Source organism: Mustela erminea, chromosome 11 (assembly GCF_009829155.1).
Source record: "Mustela erminea isolate mMusErm1 chromosome 11, mMusErm1.Pri, whole genome shotgun sequence".
Classification (NCBI taxonomy): domain Eukaryota; kingdom Metazoa; phylum Chordata; class Mammalia; order Carnivora; family Mustelidae; genus Mustela; species Mustela erminea.
In genome coordinates, this window is record NC_045624.1 from 91,551,165 (window position 1) to 91,575,545 (window position 24,381).

The window sequence follows — 24,381 nt, forward strand, 5'->3', positions numbered from 1 at the left end:
TTCTTGTGAAATCAGGAAACATGGTGCCTGTGACACACTGGAACAGGTCTGAGTACAGCCACCAGTATTGCAACATGTAATACTGTCACCACCAGAGTGTATTCAACCAAATGAGTCTGAATCTGTTAAAGTTTGCAGGAGAAATAACGTGGAAACCTTCACTCTCTGTGGCTCACGTAGGATCAGTGGCCCAAAGAAAGCATCATAAGGACAATCTCAGAGAAAGAATTAGAAATGTAGAATTGATCACTTATTACAAGTGATGCTGAATTGGAAGACTCAGTTGTCATGCCGTCCTTTACGTTGGACTCTCAGTTAGCACCAAATAAATTACACAGAAGTCAAAGTAGACTTTTGATTGCTTTTTATTGTAACTATTATGAAAAACACACAAATATCAGGTAATAAGCATGTTGGCTTCCAGGTATTAAAATAAAGACTTCAAGGCAGCTATCTGGTTAAAGAGTTCAAGGAATGCAGTTGTAAGATGTATGGTGGCTGTACCCAGAGGTATGGGGACTAGATGACTGCCAGCGTGTGGACAACAATGAGGGGGTGGTGCAGAAGACTCTGTGGATGCCCCTTGACTCCAGCCCAGAGTCATGGAAGAATTTGTTCTAGCTGCAGAGTGAAAGCTTCTGTTTGCCCAGGGGTTTGTAAGCCTGTTCTCAGATAATGACACAAGAAGAAGACACATGTGAACTGAAATAACCCAATCTCAAAGAAGGCTCACTAGATCCTCAGCAGATACTCTTAGGGACACTAGCCAATGTCAAGAAGTGACACCTTGTGCCACCATGTGTTAGGAACTCTTCCCACTGCCACTGAGTGCTGGTATCCCAAGCAGACAGATGACAAGGAAGACGGAGTAGACCAGGCTCTTCAGGAGGAGGAGGAGGTAGGTATAGTAGGCAGATGTGTTCCCAAGTTGCAGCTGCAGGGTGTCTAAAAGAAGCATTTCATTAATTTCACGTGTTGTTTTGAAAGGCTAGGACTTCTTAATAGGCGAAAGGTGACAGTATATACTTCTGATGACTTAAGTTAAAGTGACACACTCACACCAGCACAACTGGAGAATAAACACCTACATCTCCATCTCCACCACCACCGTCTCCAAGACAACTCAGACACAGTTTGCTGATCAAGTCACTCAAACATCTATGAAATTCACCTAGAATGTTCCCAAGTAATAAAAAGTAAGGTTGTGTTTATAATGAATGAATCCAGTGGGAAAAAGTCATTGGTGATAAATAGCTTTTAACATTACTTCTTCCCTACCATGTTTCAAAGTAAGAATAAGAGGCAATATATGTTCTGTAGAAATTTCACTGATAGCAATTAGTTTAAAACAGATACAATATCTGGACTTTGTAACACATCAAAATTGTGTTTGGGTCTTATAAATCTGACTCATGGAAAAAAAAAAGAATAAGAGGCAACATCCATTAAGTACAAACTAGCTGTTACTAATTTTGGCAACTTTGTATACAAAGCTTAAATCTTATTTAATTTTTCAATAACTTATGAGATTACTATTATTTTCACTCCCTTTTTTACAAATAAACTGAAGACAGAGAGAGAAGGGCTGATTTCATGCAACTAGTAAGTACCAGAAGCCAGATTTCAATCCCAGCAACACGCCATTTAAGAACACTTTCTCAGCTCTCTATATAATTCTGCATATTCACACACAAAACATAACAAAGACATCAAAGTGATTAAGCAAAACTATAAATTAGGATGATGATAATGAGGAAGGTATGATGGTTAGAGCCCACAAGTCCCTTGACACTGGACAAGGAGGTTGGATCAGCAGGGCTAAAACCAACGCTCTTCATCATTACCTTTTTCATATGAGGGAAGAAAACGCCCGGAGGTTGTACTTACGATGTAGCAGCTAAGTTAGATACCTATGCTAGACATTTCACATATGTCACGTTATATCTTCTATGACCGAGTTAGATGTTATTTGTGTCATTTTTGGTGTGTTCAGAAAATATAAATAGTTTAGCCATAGTCATGCAACTGATAATTAAAAGAGTGGAGTTTAAGTCCACTCTGTGGCACCAGAAGGCCTTCACTCACACTCCCTCCCGATGTGTACACCTGTCTCAGGGTCTTGGCTTTGGGAATTAGAGGAAGAACAGAAACTAAGATAGTATATGATCTTTCGATTCAGATGGTCTGGGATGAAGCCCTAGATCTTGCTGTGTGGTATGGAGACAAATAAATTCAGCTCTTTGTCCTCCTATGTAAAATGGGAATAAAATCCTTCACAGTGAGTATTAGGAGAATTAAACAAAATGCACTCACAGTGCAGCACCCCTTCTGTATGAGAAGCTCTCAGTGTCAGTTCGTGTTATTAACATCCAGCAAGAACAATTCTTTTTTTTTTAACCTAGAAGCAATCTGAAAAAAAAAAAAAAAATCCAGAAGCAATTGATAACCTGTTTTCCTCAGTCAGTAGTAACAAAGGTCACAGAAGTGAATGAATTCCATTGTTGAAAGAATTCAGATCACATCATTGCACCCCTAATTTATAGTCCTCTCACACCCAAACCCAGCATTCACTGTGTGATGATGATTCCTGAGAGATATTCGATTGTCTTAAAACATCACTCAGTCTATTGTTCAAGATCCAGCCATTCTGAGGTTTTTCCTGAAGCCAGGACAGTTCAATGGTGATGTTGATGAGGAGGAAAAAATGCTACAGCAGAACATAAAGGCAAAGATAGACAAAATCTTACCATTTTCATCATTCAGAGAAGATTTTGTGGAGTTAATAGCAGCAAACTCTGAAAGAAATGAGTGCAAGTATTATTCAATTGTTCAAATCCATTATTTGATGTGTGTCTGTGTTGTGGATAGATAAATGATAGATAATTAGATGATAGATAGGTAGATGATAGATAACAGTTAGTAAGCAGAGAGAGGAGCCTTTACTAATATGAGCCCCACAATTCCAAAATTGATTGTTCTGAGTCTGTGTAATTTAGTAAATCAATTCAAAATTGTATTTCTGCACATGAAGATGTTAAACTTCATGAATTATGCATTTCTTTCTTTTTTTCCCCTACAGCTGGAGGGTAAATGCCTAAGACTATCTTGTTTTCCTTCTCTGCTCATAGCTCCTAGCACAGTGCCTACTGCAAAGTGGGTGTCGTATGAAAACGTGTTGTATGGAAAAATAACCAGAAACTGGCTGCTGTACAGTCCTCAGCACCCACTGCTGACATGAAGTGCTGTTACCAAGATGAGTCCATCCAACCCTAGAATCACAGCAGAATCTTACATGTTGGAAGGAGTCTGGTTAGGTCAATATCCCATCTAAGCAAAAGAAAGCAGTCCTACCTTTCAAATCACACAAGCTTCAGTATCCCCAGATACTGCACATGATTTTTTGGAGTGGTGGTATTTGCAGACATGACAACAATATGAATGAAAGCTAATACCTATTAAATGATTATTACTCTGCCAGACACTGTGTTAAAGGTTCACATGTATTATGTCATCTGATCCCCCAGTTACACTGATATAAGCTGAATTTGGAGGAGTCTGTCTTACCCAGAAGGAAATAAGATTTAGAGGCTATGTCCCTTGCAAAATCATAGCAGTGATTGTTAGAGCCAGCCCTCAAAGGATGGTTGTGGGTATTTAGATGAGTGAGAACATGTGAAAAGCACCGTGTAAAACACCCCATAGAAATCTAACATAACTCCCCATTGTGCACTGTCAAACACCAGATACCTTAGCCTGTCATCTTAGTAAATGACCTTTTCATTATGGATGCTCATTTTTAGAAAAATTTATTTATTTATTCGAGAGGGAGAGAGCATGAGCAGGGGAAAGGCAAAGGTAGAGGGAGAAGCAGACTCCCCACTAATCAGAGGATTAGGGATGCCTGGGTGGCTCAGTCAGTTGGGCATCTACCTTTGGCTCAGGTCATGATATCTGGGTCCTGGGATCTAGCACAACATCAAGCTCCCTTCTCAGGAGGGAATCTGTTTCTCTCTCTCTCTCTTTCTCTCTCTCTCAAATACACAGATAAAATATTAAAAAAAAAAAAAAGAAAATTCCATGAACCAGTATTAGAAATGTGCTATAGAATTGCATTAACAGAAATGCTTTTGTTACCTTTGTTGCTATGAGAAGAACTTGGAGACATTCCTTTCAGAAATGCTAAGCAAAACACATACACACAGGAACTTCTCCCTTAACATAATTCTCACCTTGAAACTTAATATACTTTTTACTTTTCTCTTGCAAACTAGAGAAATCAAAACCTAACAGGATACTTCAGCCAAGGGGTTACATTAAATTTATGACTTGCTTGTTTACTACTTTTCTGTTAGCTGTAGAAATAAAAAACTTAGGGCTGACTTATAATCTTACTTAAGTTAGTTTTAGGAAAATATATAAATAAATACGATGAATATAGGAATAAACTTATCCATGTTGTGTTTTCAACAAGCATTTTCACTGGCATAATTTCATTTGATCTTCATCATAGGTCAGGTAAAAGTAAATGCTTAACATGAATTTGGTCATGGGACAACCTAGGAATCTGGGAAATAACAAAAATTCAAAACTGAGTAATTTTAAAGATTTAACTAGCTATATTTTAAACCTATTCATGAGTCAGGCATCATCCTATCCAGGAAGTAGAGAGGAGCTTCAAAGGCCAATAGGAAAGAGGTTTTTCAAGATAGGGAGTGAAAAAGAAATTATCAGCAAGGAAACTATTGTCTGAGGCAAGGTCATCCTTCTACGGGGAATGGAGGCGGACACTCTGTAAACTTCCTAGTGCTGACCAGGAAGTTCCCATGTCCACTCACCGAACGTTGCATTTCTGGGTGTTGACTCTGCAGCTGGGTAGGTCTGAAGACTTTGATGACTTGTGGCCTTAAGCTAACTGAGTACATTTTGAGCCTGTGGTTTTCCTTTATAACAACTCTGCCTTTTGATCAGACTCTCAGCTGAACTGAGAGATGGGTTCTAAACTGCAGACATTAACACCACTCTCAGCAACTGCTCTGACATTCTCACAGTAATTGCTGTTTCTCTGGGTGATATTAACAGGTCTTAACCTTTTTAATTAACCCTTGTGATATTCACAGTTTATCACTTCAGCTTTACAATTTTTGAGTTGGTCATTCTCTTCATTCATTGTAATGTTCCAGTCTTAGAACATTTGCTTGGAGATTACTGGCTTTGAGTTTACATGAAAGCTTTTGAGAGGGCATAACACACCAGACAGATTATTATGATGCTTCTAAACAGGATAATTCCTCATGTTTGTCATAGTCCCCAAGAATTGAAGCAATTAAAATCAAATAAGTAAGAAAGACCCTATTAAAGGAGTAATTCTGTTAAGCCACATGGCTTGTGCCATGATCTGATGTTATTGGGTTTTAATTTTCCCAATAGTGTTCAACTTGGTATAGAACATGGTGTTGCCTACAGCAGAGATCCAGTCTTGCTCAGTCGAGTCATAATCAAGGGCTATTTTATTTTTAAGAACTGCTTTGGTCAGAGCCAAAAAATTTTGTTTGTTTGTTTGTTTGTTTGTTTCTTGTTTTTTGGGGGGAGGTTACCCATTGCTTTAGGAGGGCTTCAGCAACAACTTGAAGAATGAAGGGAAAGGTCTTAATCATACTTCTTTATAAGTATCCCTCACTGAGAAAGTAGGGCCAGCCAAAGGAGTGAATCCCGGTGGCTTCTTGGTAATTCCTAACTAACTCCCAATATAACATTATGGTAATCAACCAATGAGATGTCATATTGACCTTGAGAAAAATTAGGACCAGGGTTATATTTTCTACTAGGTTGCTCTTATTCCAGAGATTAGGCCTCTTGGCATTGACCTGGGAGATACAAACCATTGACAGAGTAAAGGAAAAAAAAAAAAAAAGAGGGAGAAAGGATGTCATATTTAAAGTATGAATCTTTGAACCCCTGTCTAGATGAAAGCAGTCTATTTGGATGTCAGCTACTTCTTTTTCCCTCAATTTGATTCAGAAACTCCAGTGTCTGGGCAGTACTAGGTGTCAGGTGGAGACTTCTGTAGCTGTGGATTGTGTACAAGGTTCAACTATTAGTTTTATAGCAGGCACACTTGGTAATGTCCCTCTTCTGCTGAAAATGTCCAGGGCTATCTTCTTCCAATGTTGTGTCTTACATACCTAATCACAGGGCTGCACCCTGTGACTGAGAGGACCCTTTAATTGTCCTCTAAAAAGGTTTCTGTAACCTGATGATTATAGGCTTGAACATCAGACAATGAGGACTCACATCCAAAGGATCAGCAGAAGTTTGTACACTGAGACAATTCCAGGAACTTTGCAAGGTTTCCTAAAGGCTCCTGTGATTTTTCTTGTGAATTATGTGCCCTAGTCACTGGAGATCACATAAGGTGTCCCCCAAAGGAAAAACCCATTTTTAACAATGTCCTTGCCACAATTAGGACATCAGCCTCTTGGCAGGGAAAGGCTTAACCCCACCCAGAAAATATGCAGACAATGACAAGGGCATATTGACAACATGTACCAACTGGCAGTGGAATGAAGTCCAGCTGCAGGTGTTCAAGGAACCGAGAGGGAGCAGGTATGAAAACTCTAGAAAGTAAGCAGTTCTAGAATTATGGACCTGACAGGTAAGACAATGGTAAACTGTTTTGTACTTTTGAGGTCTCCAACCTGGTGGTTCCCAAGGCAATTCCTCAAAAGACAAAAGGAGTTTTAGATTTGCAATTTGGACTCACCTGGGTGGCCCAGTCTATTAAGCATCTTCATTCAGCTCATGTCCTGATCCCGGGTGCTGGGATCAAGCCCCATTTGAGGCTCCCTATTCAGTGGGATGTCTCCTTTTCCCTCTACCTCTGCCCCATAACTCATGGTCTACACCAAAGACTAAAAATTATGCACACATTAGTTTACGGCCAGTAAGAGATGTTACTGAGCTCTGGCCAAAGAAGACTCTCATGCAATACCAATTCTCCTGGACACTTCCTGAGGGTTCCACCTGGGGAACTCAGCCTGAAAGTTTAGGGGCTTGGTTGTGTGCCAGTTCAGTTGGCTTCTGGGCAAATACACTAACTCAACAGAGCTAAAAAAAACAAGCTACCTCAACTTAACACTAGCATAACATTCTGCCAGCCCAAGCTGGTCTGCCCTGTAATGCAAAATTAACTACAATAGAAGTTTGAATAAAAAGAGAGTGGAGCATAAAGCCAAAAACTCACCCACAGCCATTGGATCAGGTGAGAAATATCCTGAATTCAAAGGACTCACGGTCACCACCTCTGTGTTTCGCTTTGTTTCTGAATGTCCCTGGGAGTCCATTTCAGATTCTGTCACAGCCATCAAACCTGTTAAAGAACAAAAATTGGAACTAAGTAAATGTTAAAGATCTAATGGCATTATTAATCAATGTATTAATGAATCACTCAGCATCCCGTCTAGGAGTAGAGGGGAACTCAAAAGTATTAGAGGAAAGGAAACCTTTTTAACAACAGCGAGGGAGCAGAAAATGAAAATTCTTAGGAAAGAAGCCATTGTTTTAGGCAAGGTCACTTTCCCAAAGGGAAAGAGAGGATCCATCAGGAATCTTTCTGGGGCTGATCAGGAAATGCCCATGTTGACTGGGTAAATGTTACTCTTCTGGAGGGTTGAAATTGTACTTGGGTTAGGTATTAAGTCTTTGTTTAGTGACTTGGAGCCTTAAACTGAGTGTTACCATTTTAGGTATGTGGGTTCTTTTTTTTCCCCCAATGTTCCACAAAGACAAGGATTTACTTCAGAAATTTTAACTTGTATATAGAAAGCTCTTCACAGTTCTTCTTACATGTTTGTTTCCCACTGCTTAAAAATTGCTTGTGAATCACAGAGAAAAGTATAAACTGACTACTTCTTAAGAGCCGTCTGTAGCCTTGGTCTGTGATGTTTATTCCAGGACGTTACTGAATCTACTGAATTACTGGATCACAGTGGGTTAGAGCACTTTCAGTTGGCTGCCCACAATGTCTAAACTGGTGTCTATACCAATGGGGCACCATTGGGACACCATGCCTGAGTCATACCTGAATCATAAGGGACCCTGAGTGATTAGCAAAAGTCTATTTGCATTATGGTAATGATCCTCATTGGGATAGTAGTTCATCCTGTACCACTTCCAGCCTGGCATTCACTAGGACAGCCATAATATTTGCTGAACAGCTTTACTAATGGAAAGAAATATATACATTGTGTAGAATGAAAGAAATGTTATACATGTGAGCCTCACCCAATCTTTACTAATGACACTTCACCTTTTTCTGGTATATAAAATTCAAATCTGAAAAATACAAGATCATACTAAAACCGCAGTAGCCAAATTACTATTTCAAGTTGAGCTGTGATTCGGCTCCATCAAATGAACAGAATTTTGTGCCCTGTAACTCATTGTTAATGGTCATACTTTGAGTAGAACAAGTTTAAAGTGAGAAGGACTGTGATGCTGAGAAGAATATTCTTGAAAGATATATAATTGTGCTTATTTCCTCATCAAGTAAAGTCCTGAAAAGTGGACCTTCTGGATATTTCATTTTAAAAAGATGGGGGGGGAGGACTCTGGCAAGGTGGCAGAGAAGTAAGAGACCCTGTTTCAGGGTCTCCTAAAGTGAGCTAAATATCTAATAGAACACTCTGAAGACCATGATATTGGCCTGAGGTGTAAGATTATATACTTCTGAATTTCTGCGGGGGCAGAAGATCATCAGTGGAGGGATAAAGCAGAGTGAGAGTGTTTGGATTGATATCAGAGGATAAACAGAAGGGGTGTGAGCCACTAGAAGCGACACATTGGGAAGTAATACAACAATATGAAACTGTCCTGTGCTCACAGACCAGCATTAACTTGAAGTCTGGTTAAAACCACACAAAAAGAACAATGGGTCTTGAGGGCAATTGATAGAATTAGGTGGCCACAGGCACGGACCTAAGCTCATGGTTTGAGGGTGGTCACAGCTTGCACCCGCCCAAGCCTGAGAGAGCCTGACAGGGGCTTCTGCCAGTGGTCCCTGAGACCGCAGCTTTCCAATGCTTGCACCACCACTCGGGCTGGGTACACTCCAGCCCATAACTGAGAGAGCCTGGTATAAGCTCCTGCCTGAGGTCCCTGGGCCCAGTGACTTCCATGACCTGCACTATCACTGGGTCTGAGTGCACCCAGGATGGGCATGGACTCCAGACTGGTGGCAAAAGCAGTCCCCAGAATCAGGCTGGCCTGGACCAATATTGCTCGCAGTTTTAGGGCACGGGGGTGTAGAGACAAGTGTGGGCCTGAGGATGACCACCAAGGTGGTAGTTGGGAGCAGGCAATGCCTGTGGCAGTGTGCAGTGTTCAATGGAGTTTGCAGAGGGGAAGTCTGTGTATTTTGAACAATCCAGAGGGGAGTAGACTGAAGCTTTTCTCTGAGGCGGAGGTCTGGGTGTGGATAGTTTACTTTGCACTAACCCTCCAAAAAGCCACAAAAAGCCGTAAAAGAATAAAAGCCTCCAGAGAAGAAAAAGCCTGAAAAGCCTGTTTCCACAGAACCCAGCCACTTGATAGCTGGCAGGGCAACGCAGCCCACGCAAGACTAACTGAAGAACAATGCACAGGCCCTGCTCCCAGAAGACAAACCGAAAAGAACATGAGGACAATAACCATAGCATCTCCATAAAACTGGAAAACCTCAGTGATAGTGGGAAAACAATATTTTCAGCCCCCATTATTGCTCCCAAAACTGTATATTTCATAAACACAACTTTTTTAAAAATTTGTTCTCATTCTTACCCTATTATTTTTTTAACTTACTTAGCACTACAACTAGATGTTTATTATAACACATTGCATGATAACTTCTTGAACTTTTTTCATACATATATCTGTGTTTCTTTTTTTTATATATAGATATAGATATAGATATATAGATATAGATATAAGCTTCAAGGTAGTCTTTTCTTTCCCTAATCAATACTACCCCTATATATAAACCAGTTTTAATTTCCCTATCTCTCTGGAACATTGAGTCCTTTAACAAACGTAACAAGATACACTCAGGACGAACTGAAATAACCTTCCTTGCCCACATGAAGGGCTTATAAACACCTTTCCCATCTTATTCTGTCAGTGTTAAGGTGTATTTTTTTCTGTTTATGTACTATATAAATCTTATTCTTCGAGTTCATTTTGCCTGTATTTTTCTTTTTTCTTTTCTTTTACTTTTCTTGGTCTTCTGTTTTTTTCTTTTTGTTGTTGTTGTTGTTTAGTTTTTTTTTTTTGGTTGTTTATGTAAATCTTATAGATTTATTTATAAATCTTACTTTTGGGGCTCATTTTGGCTTGGTTTTTTCCCCTTTTTTTAGCCTTTTCTCTCTCTTTTTTTTCTTTCTTCTTTCTTTTTGGTGGGGATTTCTGATTGCTCCAAAACTAAGCAAGGTGCACCTTGACTGATTCGTGCTTGATATATCCAGTATACATCCCCTCAACCATCTGTTACCAAAACGACTTGAAGGAGAAACACCCAAGAGAGGATAAATTCAGAGACTGTGACCTCTTCCACAGAACCATTGGATATAGACATAAACAATATGTTGGAAATAGAATTCAGGGTAAAAATTATCCAGACAATTGCTAGGTGGAGAACACCATTAAAGGCAAAACATAATCTCTAAGGACAGAAGTAAGAGTTGATCCAGCAGAACTTAAAAATGCTATCAATGAGATCCAATCTAATCTCAACACTCTAACAGCTAGGGTAAATGATGCAGAAGACCAATTTAATGATCTGGAAGACAAGATGATAGAAAAGAAGTACCAGGAGGAGACCTAGAACAAACAGCTTAAAAGCCATGAAAAGAGAATTAGGAAAAGAAATTATGCCATGAAACATTCCAATGTCAGGATTACTGGGATCCCTGAGGGGATGCAGAGAGAGAGAGAATTAGAAGATACAGTTGAAAAAACACTGGATGAAAATTTCCCTAATCTGGGGAATGAAACAAGTGTTTGTTTTCTAGAGGCAGAGAGGACACCCCTGAAAATCAATGCATCTAGAATGATCTCAAGACAATTAATTGTGAAAATCACGAGTCATAAAATCAGAGAGGATGTGTTAGGGGAAGAGATTCCTTATGTACAGAGGAAGGACTATCAGAATAACAACAGACCTGTCCACAAAACCTGGCAAGCTAAAAAAGGCTAGCAAAACATATTCATGGCACTAAATGAGAAGAACATGCAGCCAAGAATACTTTAGCCAGCAAGGCTGACATTCAGAATGGATGGAGAGATAAAGAGCTTCCCAAACCGGCAAGATTTATGAAGAATATATGACTGTAAAGCTAGAACTACAAGAAATATTGAGGAGGGCTCTATAAAAGAACAAAGAACCCAAGAGTAACATAGAACAGAAATTTACAGAGACAATCAATAGAAACAAGGACTTCACAGGCAACATCATGACAATAAAAACTTATCTTTCAATAATCACTCTCAATGTGAACAGCCTAAATGCCCCCATAAAATGGTGCAGGGTTGCAGACTGTATAAAATGACAGGACCCACCAATATGCTGTCTATAAGAGACATATTAGGAATCTAAAGATAAACCCAGACAGAAGTGACAGGCCTCAAAAGAAAGCTGGGGTAGTGATTCTTATTTCAAATGAATTAGATTTTAAGCTTAAGACTGTATTCAGAGATACAAAAGGATACTACATTGTTCTTAAAGGGTCTGTCCATCAAGAAGATCTATTAATTGTTAAATATTTATGCCCCTAGGGCGCCTGGGTGGCTCAGTGGGTTAAGCCGCTGCCTTCGGTTCAGGTCATGATCTCGGGGTCCTGGGATCGAGTCCCGCATCGGGCTCTCTGCTCAGCAGGAGCCTGCTTCCTCCTATCTCTCTCTCTGCCTGCCTCTCTGCCTACTCGTGATCTCTCTCTGTCAAATAAATAAATAAAATCTTTAAAAAATATATATATATTTAAAAAAATATATTTATGCCCCTAGCATTGGAGCACTCAACTACATAATCCAGCTGTTAATCAAAATAAAGAGTCATATTGATATGAATGCATTAATTGTAGGGGATCTTAACACACCACTCCCAGCAACAGAGAGATCATCTAAGCAAAAAATCAACAAAGAAACAAGATCTTTGAGTGACACATTGGATCAGATGGACCTCATAGATATATACAAAACATTCTACCCTAAAACAATAGAATACTCATTCTTCTTGAGCACACATGGTACTTTCTCGAGTATAGACTGCATACTGGGTTGCAAATTAGTGCTGAACCAAGATTATTCTCTGCATGTTCTTAGAACACAATGCTTTGACATTGGAGCTCAACCACAAGAAAAAGCTTCAAGGATTTCGAACACTTGGAAACTGAAGACCATCCTGCTCAAAAATGTTTGGATCAACCAGAAAATCAAAAAAGAATTTAAACAATTCAAGGAAACCAATGAGAATGAAGACACATCAGTCCCCAAAACCTACAGGATAAGGCAAAGGCGGTCCTTAACTGACTGAGCCACCCAGGTGTCCGGCAAAGGCAATCCTAAGGGGATAGAAAATATATAGTCATCCAAGCGTCAGCCAAAAAAAATTCAAAATTCCCAAATACACAAACTCTCCTTACACCTTAAAGAATGGGGAATCAAAAGCCAATGAAGCCAACCCACACAAAAGAACTAAAATAATTAAGATTAGAGTAGAGATTAATGAGTTAGAATCTAGAGATACAGTAGAACAAATCAACGAAATAGAAGCTGGTTCTTTGAAACAATTAATCAGGTCAATAAACGACTGGCCAGACTGATCCAAAAGAAAAGAGAGACGACCCAAATGAACAAAGTTATAACTGAAAAAGGAGAGATCACGACTAACACCAAGGAAATAGAAACAAGCATCAGAAGTTTTTATCAACAATTGTATGCCAATAAGTTAAGCAACAAAGAAGCACATGCATTCCTGGAGACCTATAAATTCTAAGACTGAAATAGGAATAAATTGACAACCTGAATAGACCAATATCTCGCAACAAGATTGAAGCAGTGATTAGAACCCTCACAATAAACATGAGTCCAGACCTGACAGATTCCCTGGGGATTTCTATCAAACATTCAAGGCAGAAATAATACCTATTCTCCTGACATTCCTTCCAGAAATAGAAACAGAAGGAAATCTTCCAGATTCTTTCTATGAAGGCAGCATTACCCTAAACCCCAAACCAGGTAAAGCCCACATCAAAAAGGAGAATTTAAGACCAATATCCCTGATGAATATGGATGCCAAGATTCTCAACAAGATCCTAGCAAATAGGATCCAATATTACATTAAAGAGATTATCCACCAGGACCAGGTGGGATTTATCCCTGGGATACAAGGTTGGTTCAATATTTGCAAATCAATCAATGTGATAGAACAAATCAGTAAGAGAAGAGAGAAGAAACACATGGTCCTCTCAAACGATGCAAAAAAGCATTTGACAAAATACAGCATCCTTCTGTGATTAAAACTCTTTAGAGTATAGGAATAGAGGTAACATTCCTCAACTTCATAAAGTTTGTCTATGAAAAACCCACAGTGAATATCATTCTCATATGGAAATCCTGACAGCCTTCTCACTGAGATCAGAAAGACGACAAGGATGCCCACTCTTGCCACTGTTGTTCAACATCATAGTAGTAATCCTAGCAACAGAAATCACACAACAAAAATAAATAGTATGTATTCGAATTGGCAAAGAAGTCAAACTCTCTCTCTTCGCAGATGACATGATACTTTATATGGGAAACCCAAAAGACTCCACACCCAAAATACTAGAACTCAAACAGCAATTCAGTAATGTGGCAGGATACCAAATCAACGAACAGAAATCAGTGCTTTCTTATATACTAACAATGAAAATATAGAAAGGGAAATTAGGGAGTCGATTCCATTTACTAGAGCACCAAGAACCACAAGATACCTGGAAACAAACCTAACCAAAGAGGTGAAGGATCTGTACTGGAAGAACTATAGAACACTCATGAAAGAAACTGAAGAAGACACAAAAAGATGGGAAAACATTCCATGCTTATGTATTAGAAGAATAAACATTGTTAAAATGTCTCTACTGCCCAGAAAAATCTGTACTTTCAATGCCATTCTGATCAAAATTTCAGAGGCACTGTTCAAAGTGCTGGCACAAACAGTCTTAAAATTTATTTGAAATGAGAAAAGACCCTGGATTGCCAAGGAAATGTTGAAAAGGAAAAACCAGGCTCAGGGCATCATGTTGCCTGATTTCAAGCTATATTACAAAGCTGTAATCGCTAAGACAGCATGGTACTGGCACAAAAACAGACACATAGATCAATGGAAAAGAATAGAGAGCCCTGATATGGATCCTCCCTCATGGTCAACTAATCTTTGATAAAGCAGGAAAAAATATATATCCAGGGGAAAAAAGACAGTCTCTTCGATAAATGGTGGTGGGAAAATAGGATAGCTACATATAGAAGAATGAAACTCGACCATTCTCTTATACCATACAATAAGATAAACTCGAAATGGATGAAAGACCTCAATGTGAGCCAGGAATCCCTGGAGGGCATAGGCAATAACCTCTTCAACATCCACCACAGCAACTTCTTTCAAGACATGTCTCCAACGGCAAAGGAAACAAAAGCGAAAATGAACTTTTGAACTACATCATGATAAAAACCTACTGCACAGCAAAGGAAACAGTCAACAAAACTATGAGGAAACCCACTGAATGGGAGAAGATATTTGCAAATGATGCTATAGACAAAGGGCTGATATCCAAAATCTGTAAAGATCTCCTCAAACTCAGCACCCAAAAAACAGATAATCAGGTCAAAAAATGTCCAGAAGACTTGAACAGACAGTTCTCCAAAAAGGACATACAAATGGCTAACAGACACATGGAAAAATGCTCATCATCATTAGCCATCAGGGAAACTCAAATCAAAACCACATTGAGATACTTCTTATGCCAGTTAGAATGGTCAACATTACTAGGACAGGAAACAAGTGTTGGAGAAGATGTAGAGAAAGGGGAACACTCAGTGTTGTTGGGAATGCAAGTTAGTGCAGCCACTTTGGAAAACAGTGTGGTGATTCCTCAAGAGATTAAAAATAGAGCTACCATATGATCCTGCAATTGCAATTGAATACTGGGTATTTACCTAAAGATACAGATGTAATGAAAAGAAGGACCATATGTAGCCCTTGCAGCAATGGCCACAATCGCCAAACTGTGGAAAGAGCTAATAGGCCCTTCAACAGGTGAATGGATAAAGAAAATACGGTCCATATACTGAACAGTAATATTACCCAGTCATCAAAAAGGATGAATACCCAACTTTTGTATCAACATGGACAGGACTTGAGGAGATAATGCTGAGTGAAATAAACCAAGTAGGGAAAGTCAATTATCATATGGTTTCACTTACTTGTGGAGAATAAGGAATAAAAGGGGGAATAATGGAAGAAAAGGAAATGTGAATTGGGCTAAATTGGAGGGGGAGACGATTCATGAGAGACTGTGGATGCTTAGAAAGAAACTGAGGGTTTTGGAGGGGAGTGGGTGATGGGGCAGCTGGGTGATGGGTATTAAGGAGGGCACATATTGCATTGAGCAGTGAGTGTGGTGCATAAACAATGAATCTTGGAACACTGAAAAAATAAAATAAAATTACATTAAAAAATAAAGTGAGGATATTGCTCTGAAAAAAGTTTTAAAGTTTTTTTTTTTTAATTATATTTAAGAGAGAGCGAGAGAGAGACAGTGAGAGAAAGCATGAAAGGGAGTAGGGTCAGAGGGAGAAGGTGACTCCCTGCTGAATAGGGAAGGGAGCCTCATGTGGGACTTGATCCTGGGACTTCAGGATCATTACCTGAGCCAAAGGCAGTTGTTTAACCAACAGAGTCACCCAGGCGCCCCTATCAGAACATTTCTTATGTGCAAGGTTGCTAGGTGCTTTCACATGTATTGTTTCATTTAATCCATACAATAAGTAGAAACTATATCACTGTGACAATAATATTTTGGATGATGAAACTGATGTGAGAAAAGCTAAGTGAGTTTTTCTTTTTTTCTCTGTATGTTCCATAGGCATACTATTTTTTTTTTTTAAGATTCATTATTTATTTTGAGAAAGAGAGAGTACAGGGAGAAGAGGCAGACAGAAAGAAACTCCAGCAGAATCTGGGCTGAGCATGGAGACCAATGGAGCCTGACGGCGATCTTGATCTCAAGAGCCTGAGATCATGACCTGAGCTAAATAAATGAGGAGTCAGATGCTCAAACAACAGGTATCCGGGTGCCCTCAAAGCCCATACTCTTTGAATTCCATTGGGAAATAGCAGGACATTTATGCCATCATTAAAGAACACAACATTAGAGAAAATATTATATGTGTGTGTGTGTGTGTGTGTGTGTGTGTGTGTGTGTGTGTGTGTGTGTTTTCATTAATACTTGACAGAAAAGGGGCACCTAGGTGGCTCTGTGGGTTAAAGCCTCTGCCTTAGGCTCAGGGCATGATCCCAGAGTCCTGGTATTGAGCCCTGCATCCAGCTCTCTGCTCAGCAGGGAACCTGCTTCCCTTCCTCTGACTCTGACTGCTGCTCTGCCTACTTGTGATCTCTGTCTGTCAAATAAATAAATAAAATCTTAAAAAAAAAAATACTTGACCAAAAAGGTAGGGTTCTCCCTTTGAAACAAAGTGTTCTGTGTAGTTGTATACATTTTTATGTGCACATACCTTTGTTTATTGAAGGAAAAATAATCTCTTGAACAACTTCTCTGCTATTACTTTGATGGTTGATGATACATTTGTGTTCTTTATCTATTGACGCTCCAGTCACGGTCAGCCAGCTGAATTTCATGTATGTGTCCTTAGTCTTCATGGTGTCTCCCTGCTGGGATTTCAGAATTGTTTTGTCATCCTTTTCTTGCCAATCTACCTTGATAACATCCGGGAAAAAATCCTCAAGAAGACAAAGATATGTGCCAGCCTTATGGACTTTTATTTCAGCAACTGAAGGAAGAAAAACTGTGGGCTTGGGAGAAATATCTTCATCAGGAGTTTTATCTGTTGAAGAAAATGGAAAAACAATAAGAACATATCCAGAAAAACACAAACATTGTGTGGTTTGGAAACAACCAGCACATAGTAAAGAGGAGGAAAGTTGCTATAGAATTAATGCTTATTGTAACTTTTCATCCACAGAGTGTTATAAGGTGCTTATTTTCTTAGTTTTCATGGGAAAAGAGGTTCTAGAGGTTATGAAACATGACAAAGTCACAGACATTAAGTGAAAGAGCCTAGATCAAAACACAGAACATTTTTAAATAATACACAGTCACTTGATTGAATGGAAATCTATCAAGTTACCCTTTTAGTTACAAATATGGGTTCCAAGCCCATTTCTGAATACTAGGATTCTTCTCGTTGATTTCTGATTTTATAGAACATCTTGTTCTCATATCTGAACCACTGAGGGATTTTGAGTAGGACAATGTTGAATGCTGCACCTCCAAATTATTTACAATGCCTGAAATTTAGAAACCAAATGGCCATATATCCAAAACTTCTATTAAAAAATTATTATTTTCAGAAATGTTCATAGAGTAACCTAATCAATTAATGTAATGGTCAGAATTTTGTTTTGCTTCAGGAAATGTTCACTAAAAGCTAATTTTATATTGGAATTTCCTTTGAGGTTGAAGCATTACTGAGAAGACACCACATTTTGACTCTCCGCATTTCCCTCCAAATCTGAATCTGTCTTCTAAGACTGCTGAGCTTGTTGCAGTACCCCTCAATTGTCTTTCATTTAACCTGCTGAATTAAGTCACATATAAGGATATAATGTTATCAGCTCTGGTCAGAGTTTCTTGTAAATATAATGTCAAATTATATAGTGAAACATTATGGTTCTCAAGGGCATATCACTTGAACACTGGGATATCCTTTGGTCAAACATTTATTATTAATTAATGATTAAAATTACAAATAGTAATACTCTTTCCAATTTGAGTTCAAGCTGAAACACAAATGCTTTATTAATTTTTTCTTTCCAGTAGATTGGAGTTAGAATAATAATTCCATGGCCATTTCTTAGTAATGACTACGATTTCTCCTTTGAGAAGAAAGGGAAAAAAATTTCTTCAGAATTTTTGCCTGTGCACCAGAGCTCCCGATTTTTATACTAAATGAGTAAACAAACAATGAGTTTTTTAATTCATGCTGTAAATATGTATTAGATTATAATGCACTTGTTTTCATTTTGTACATCTTCCTGATAGTACAAATAGTATTTTACTGATTATAATAGAAAGACACTCTATTTTTCCTCAACGATATATTTTTGTTTTTAATTTAAAAAGCACATTATATAGGGGAACCTGGGTGGCTCAGTGGGTTAAAGCCTCTGCCTTCAGCTCAGGTCATGATCTCAGGGTCCTGGGATCGAGCCCCGCATCGGGCTCTCTGCTCAGCAGGGAGCCTGCTTCCCCTCTGTCTTTGCCTGCTGCTCTGCCTACTTGTGATCTCTCTCTCTCTCTCTCTGTCAAATAAATAAATAAATAAATAAATAAATAAATAGCACGTTATATAAAGCAAGATTTATTTTTCAAAGTACATGGTATTCCCATAATTTTTGCCCCTACTCAATACATTAAGGAATCTAATTTTCATCTTACAAAGTTTGGTTTCTGTTAGGAATACTTCTAATTCATCATAGTAAAGAACTTGATAATCCAGTCATGAGCTTGGGAAAATCTGGATGATAAGACATTATGCCTACCTCCTCTCACTTTTCTTGATCAAGGGTCCTGGAGTCTCATTCTTTTCAGGAAAAAAAGTTACCTTGAACTTCCATAACTTTTTCAGTGTGATAGTTAACTGAGCATTAAATAATATTCCTTAATTTTATGGTTTGTGCCTACGTTTTATGGAATTTCTATTACGTATTTTTTTCAACATTCCTGTTTTTAGGATTTTATTTATTTTAGAGAGAGAGAGAGAGTGGTGGGGGAGAGAGCGGGATTCCTGAGCAGGCTCCACACTCAGCCTGGAGTCCAACACAGAGCTCAGGGCTCAACTCAACTACCATGAGATCATGACTGGTTGCTTTATAGAAGACTCACCCAGGTGCCCCTCACTGTTCTTTATTAAACTTATTAAGAGTGTTTTTTATGGCCACAATCATTTCATTGATTTACAAAATAGAAACCGGTTTACAAAGTAAATATTTTTTTCTAATACATTTATATTATTCATAATCAGAAAAATTTTCAGGTAAATTGCCTGAGTTAATATATTTGATGAATATAAAGCTATATGAATCATATATAAATTAACCAAATGCAATGACATTTTCAATTAAGTATGGTATTTGAATCTGCATATTAATACTAATTCAATATTCCTCTATTTTATTCTTCTCATTTTATTAAAAAATACTTAAAGCTATTTCTTATGTGAATATGACTTTCAAGTTGATGACATTTCTAAGTAGATTTAAAAGTAGTTTAAAAAAAGTAGTAACTGTATTTCTAAATATATTCCCAAGTATTTTCTAAGTAAAATATAAATTTTAGTTGTTTTTCTGCTAAATAGCAGTATGAAGCCCATGTTTGTGTTAGACATGATATGATAAGATAAAGGATTAAAATTTATGTAGCTACATCAACTTAAAAATTAAAAAAAAAAACAAATTTAATTTCATTTTTATGCCAAGTGAGGGAAAAGTCCATTAAGCAAATACCTCTAAATTCAGGTTTTTTGTATATCAGTGGACAGTAGGTAACTTTCCACTAGAGTGGTTAGAAGTAGAGCCAAATGCTCTGGAGAATTTCTGCTCTGTCAGTATGATTGGTTACAAACCACTCTCCATCCTGGATGCAATTCTCCCTCTAGGTTTGAAATGAGGCAATATGTATGCAGCACCTAAGTCTTATGTGCCAAGTACCTTATTTACAGTCTATCATTTAATTTTCATATGCCCCTGGTCATACATCCTGTTATCCCATCTTTTGGATTAGGAAGCTGAGACCAGAAAATAATCACCCAAGTTCGCAAAAGCAAGTGGTGGAGTTGGAGCTCAGGTCAGTCTGAGTCCAACATCCAGACTCTCTGACAACACCCTTTCACCATCAGAAGAGACAATGTGTCAACTCACACAAGTTATCTGATCAACTTTGTTCCTGAGTCAAATTCTTTCAAGACAATTATGCATGTTCTGCAGGAGCACTTCATGCAAATCCACTTGGACACAAGGTCAGATGATTTAACAGTGTTTGCACAATGTAGTCAATGCCGACCTTTACCAGAAGGATTGGTATAAAAATCTCTCCTAAGATTTCCACAACTAAACATGCTATGAAAATGAGACATTATAATTATAATTAACATTACCACAATTATTAACAATTTATTTGTGATTATTGTTACTTCAATATGACATTTTATTCTCATGGGGCCAAACTTTCCCTTACTAATGGGAATGCAGTATTTGGGGATAACAATTGGACCTATGTCATGTTAGATTGCTAGACTGTCACCTGCCTGATCAGGTATGCTGAAGGTCACCATCTGTGAATGACATTAAATGTCATGATGCCCACAGCAAAGATGCAGTGGGAGCATGAAATGCATTTGTTAAAGATCATTTCTTCCATTTCGTAAAATGTATGTGGAAGGAAATGCCCAGTCTTTCACTTCGTATTCCTCCTAAAGGACTCATGCACTGAAGTCTTTTTTTCTCATTTTGTGGTGGGGAAAACATGTGGAAAATTTGGTGTGTTTCTTTTTTTTCAGTTAATAAAAAGTATGTACTCTAATACATGTTTCTCCTACCTTTGAACATAAAATTGTACCCTACGCTTTGTACTAGATAACCACGAGCCTTTTTTCTTCTACTTCCTTTATTGCTTTTGATCTTCTATTTTTATTTCATTGCCTAACTGTACTTGCATATTTTATTTTAGGCCTCTCAAACAGATTTTGTAAGTAGGCAGTATAAATAAATGAGAAATAGTTTGTATATTAGAGCTTGTTTCCATTTCTGCCTGGAGCTTGATAGTTTAGTGAAGTCTACCTTGAAGCTGACATGAAAAATGGGAGACACTACACCAAAAACTAATCATGTACTGTATGGTGACTAACATAATAATAAAAAAAGAAAAATGGGAGACGATGTTTGCAAAACCCACTCTGTGATATAAATACAAAGCATTCAGAATTCAAACACACTGAAATGCCAGAGCATAAGAGGAAGCTTTCATCCCCCAAATTATGCCTCATAAAACAGAGGTTGCCTTATGTTTCAGTTTGGGCAACTTCTCATTTTAAACAATGGTCTTGTAATACTCTACTTTGATTAAACAATGCACTTGGACAAGATATCAACTGGAAATAAACTCAATTAAAACTATTTTAGAGGTAGTACCAGTAAAAAAAAAAAAAATTAAGAACTTTCATAAGGATTTGGTAAACATTACCTGGGACTAAAGTCACTATACAATACAAAGCTTACATTGTACATATACATAATGACAGAATAAATGAAAAAATGCTTTTATTTTCTAAGTGGATTAATGTCTCTTCCAATTAAATATCCAATGTTCTCATCATCAAGGTACATCCAAACTTACATTCCTACCCTAAGATGACTCAGAAATTTGTTTTAATGAATACATTTTAAATGCATGTAAAGAATCTGAACACAAGTTTTACAGAAATTTGAGGCAAAAAAAGCAGTATTTCTAAGGTGATATTTGTAATAATACAATTTTAATTTACAGGCATAATCCAATGAAGATATAAACAATTATAAATGAATATTTGTGGGGCGCCTGGGTGGCTCAGTGGGTTAATGCCTCTACCTTCGGCTCAGGTCATGATCCCAGGGTCCTGGGATCGAGCCCCGCATCGGGCTCTCTGCTCAGCCAGGAGCCTGCTTCCTCCTCTCTCTGCCTGCCTCTCTGCTTACTTGTGATCTCTCTCTGTCAAATAAATAAATAAAAAATCTTTAAAAAAATAAAAAATAAAAAATAAATGAATATTTGAGGGATGCCAGGGTGACTCCTTCTGTTAAGCATCTGCCTTTGACCCAGAGTCTTGGGATAGAGAACCTTTGATCCCAGAGTCTTGGGATAGAGAACCTTGCTTGGGATCCATGATCATTGGGAGTCTGCTTCTCCTTCTCCGTCTGCTCTCCCCCCTAGCTCCTATGTGCTCTAGCTTTCTGTCTCTCTCTCATGTGTGCATGCTCTGTCTCTCAAATAAATAAAAAATAAAACATTTTATTTAAAAGTGAATATTCGATTTTTATGTACATAGGTATAATTTTATATATACAATTACAAAACCTCTCCCTTATTTACATCCAGAAGTTTCCACTGGAAAGGGAGAGATCAGGTTAGGTTGAGGCTAACAATATATGAGGTATTGCTTACTACATTCTGCTTATTTTTAGAAACATATAACAATGAGTCTTAGAAATTGAAAGTACTCTGCAAATACTGACCAATTATTCTAAAGTGACCTGCAGACTAGAAAAAAATTAATACATTTTTCAATACTCCTGATTTGAGAAGAACTCCACTGGATGATAATTGGAATTTGTAGAACTTACTTTTTAAATGATGGATCATGTCCCAACTTATGCAATAGATACCTTCATATTTAATTTCATTAAGTTCCACAACACCTACTTAAGATGGTGGCTACATTGACAGACTGAATGGGTAGAAATATAGCAAATGTTAACAGAATACATGTCATTATACATCTTTAATACTTTATTTTTTTCTCATTTCCAATTTTTCCCTAATGGGTCTATATTATTTTTTATAATTTTAAGAAAGTGATAACCAATGAAGCTAAATTTATTTGCTGAAGAATGATTACATAGGACGTGGCAGATCCTTACTCATAGTCCACATTTTTCTCTGCACCACTATCTCCCAAAAAAAAGTTTTCAGGACCTTCTGAATTACCTCTGTGTCACCATTACTTAATTAGATTCCTAATTATATTGCAGTCAATTGGGAAAAAAACGGGCCTAGAAAGTTTCTTTTCAGGCACCTGGGTGTCTCAGAGGGTTAAGCCTCTGCCTTTGGCTCAGGTCATGATCTCAGGATCCTAGGATCAAGCCCCACATCGGGCTCTCTGCTCAGCGGGGAGCCTGCTTCCACCTCTCTCTGTCTGCCTATTTGTGATTTGTCTGTCAAATAAGTAAATAAAATCCTTTAAAAAAAAGTTGCTTATCAACTTATGAATTCATGTTTGCCTATGATGACAAGAAAAACACCAAAATATATCATTCCTTTCATTTTTCCAAAGTTTCACCAGCCTTATGAAAATTCTTTGAAAACATTTATTCAACTAGATTCTGTAGGATAGAAACATCTGTGTGAGATGTTCTTCCTCATCCAAAACTTTAAGTCTAATGAAGAATGAAAAAATTTACTAGGCCAAATTTGGAAAAACCAAACCTAGCTTATGACATTCTTGGATATGTTTGTGCAGTTAAATATGTCAATACCTGATATGAATTGCCTTCAGACAAAAATGCAAGTTTATCAATTTTTTGTTCATTCCTTTCCTTTGGTTATTTTTAGAATCTAAAAAATAAGATGCACAAATTTATGTACAAATCTCTCAACACAGAAATCCTTAAGGGATTAATGGTTCTACCCCCTTAGGAACTCCAGATGCTCCAGCTAGATAGCTCCTTGTTAATGTCCTCCAAGCTAGATCAGGAAGCAACTACCCCCAGGACTGGGACAGGCTCAACAACCTCTCTTAGTAACCCTCTGCTATTTATGACCAAACTCGGACCAAACTTAGAACTCTGAGCCAGCACCAGCACCTACCCTGCCTCCCACCCCCGACCCACATCACCTAGCTCCTCTCCCCACTTTATAGGGAAGAATTTTAAAATATCTTACCTGTAACCCTGAGCAATGTGCCAGGACCAAACACTTTTATGGCCAACCAGCTATCCCAGGTACACTGTCTGAAAAGCTTTTACAGAAAACTTCCTGTGTGACTCCTTTCAAATGTGCCCATATTCTTTCAATATTTATGTAAATATATATAAATAGACACTGCTAACATTAAACAAAGATGAATCTCAAGTAAAATCACATTAGATATGTACATAGTCAAGAATGGATGACCTGACCCCTCTCTGCCTGGACAGCTGCCTTTCCCATCTCAATTACACACATTGGAGAATCTGATTTTACCTTTAGTCACCATGTTCATGGACTTCTAAATCTTTCTACTTAAAAGGTTTTCATGTATCATATCAGTTTTTTCCTAGAGTGT

General features: G+C 37.9%; 1 gene segment (V, D, J or C); it reads right to left on the reverse strand.

The window, feature by feature from the left end:
• Positions 1-533: 533 nt before the first annotated feature.
• LOC116568651 overlaps positions 534-24,381 on the reverse strand; it is a 54,241-nt gene continuing 30,393 nt past the window's right edge. The window contains 6 exon segments of the C gene segment in view: positions 534-662; positions 787-945; positions 2,748-2,795; positions 7,241-7,366; positions 16,801-17,130; positions 24,000-24,049. Coding sequence covers positions 803-945; positions 2,748-2,795; positions 7,241-7,366; positions 16,801-17,130; positions 24,000-24,049 — 697 coding nt within the window.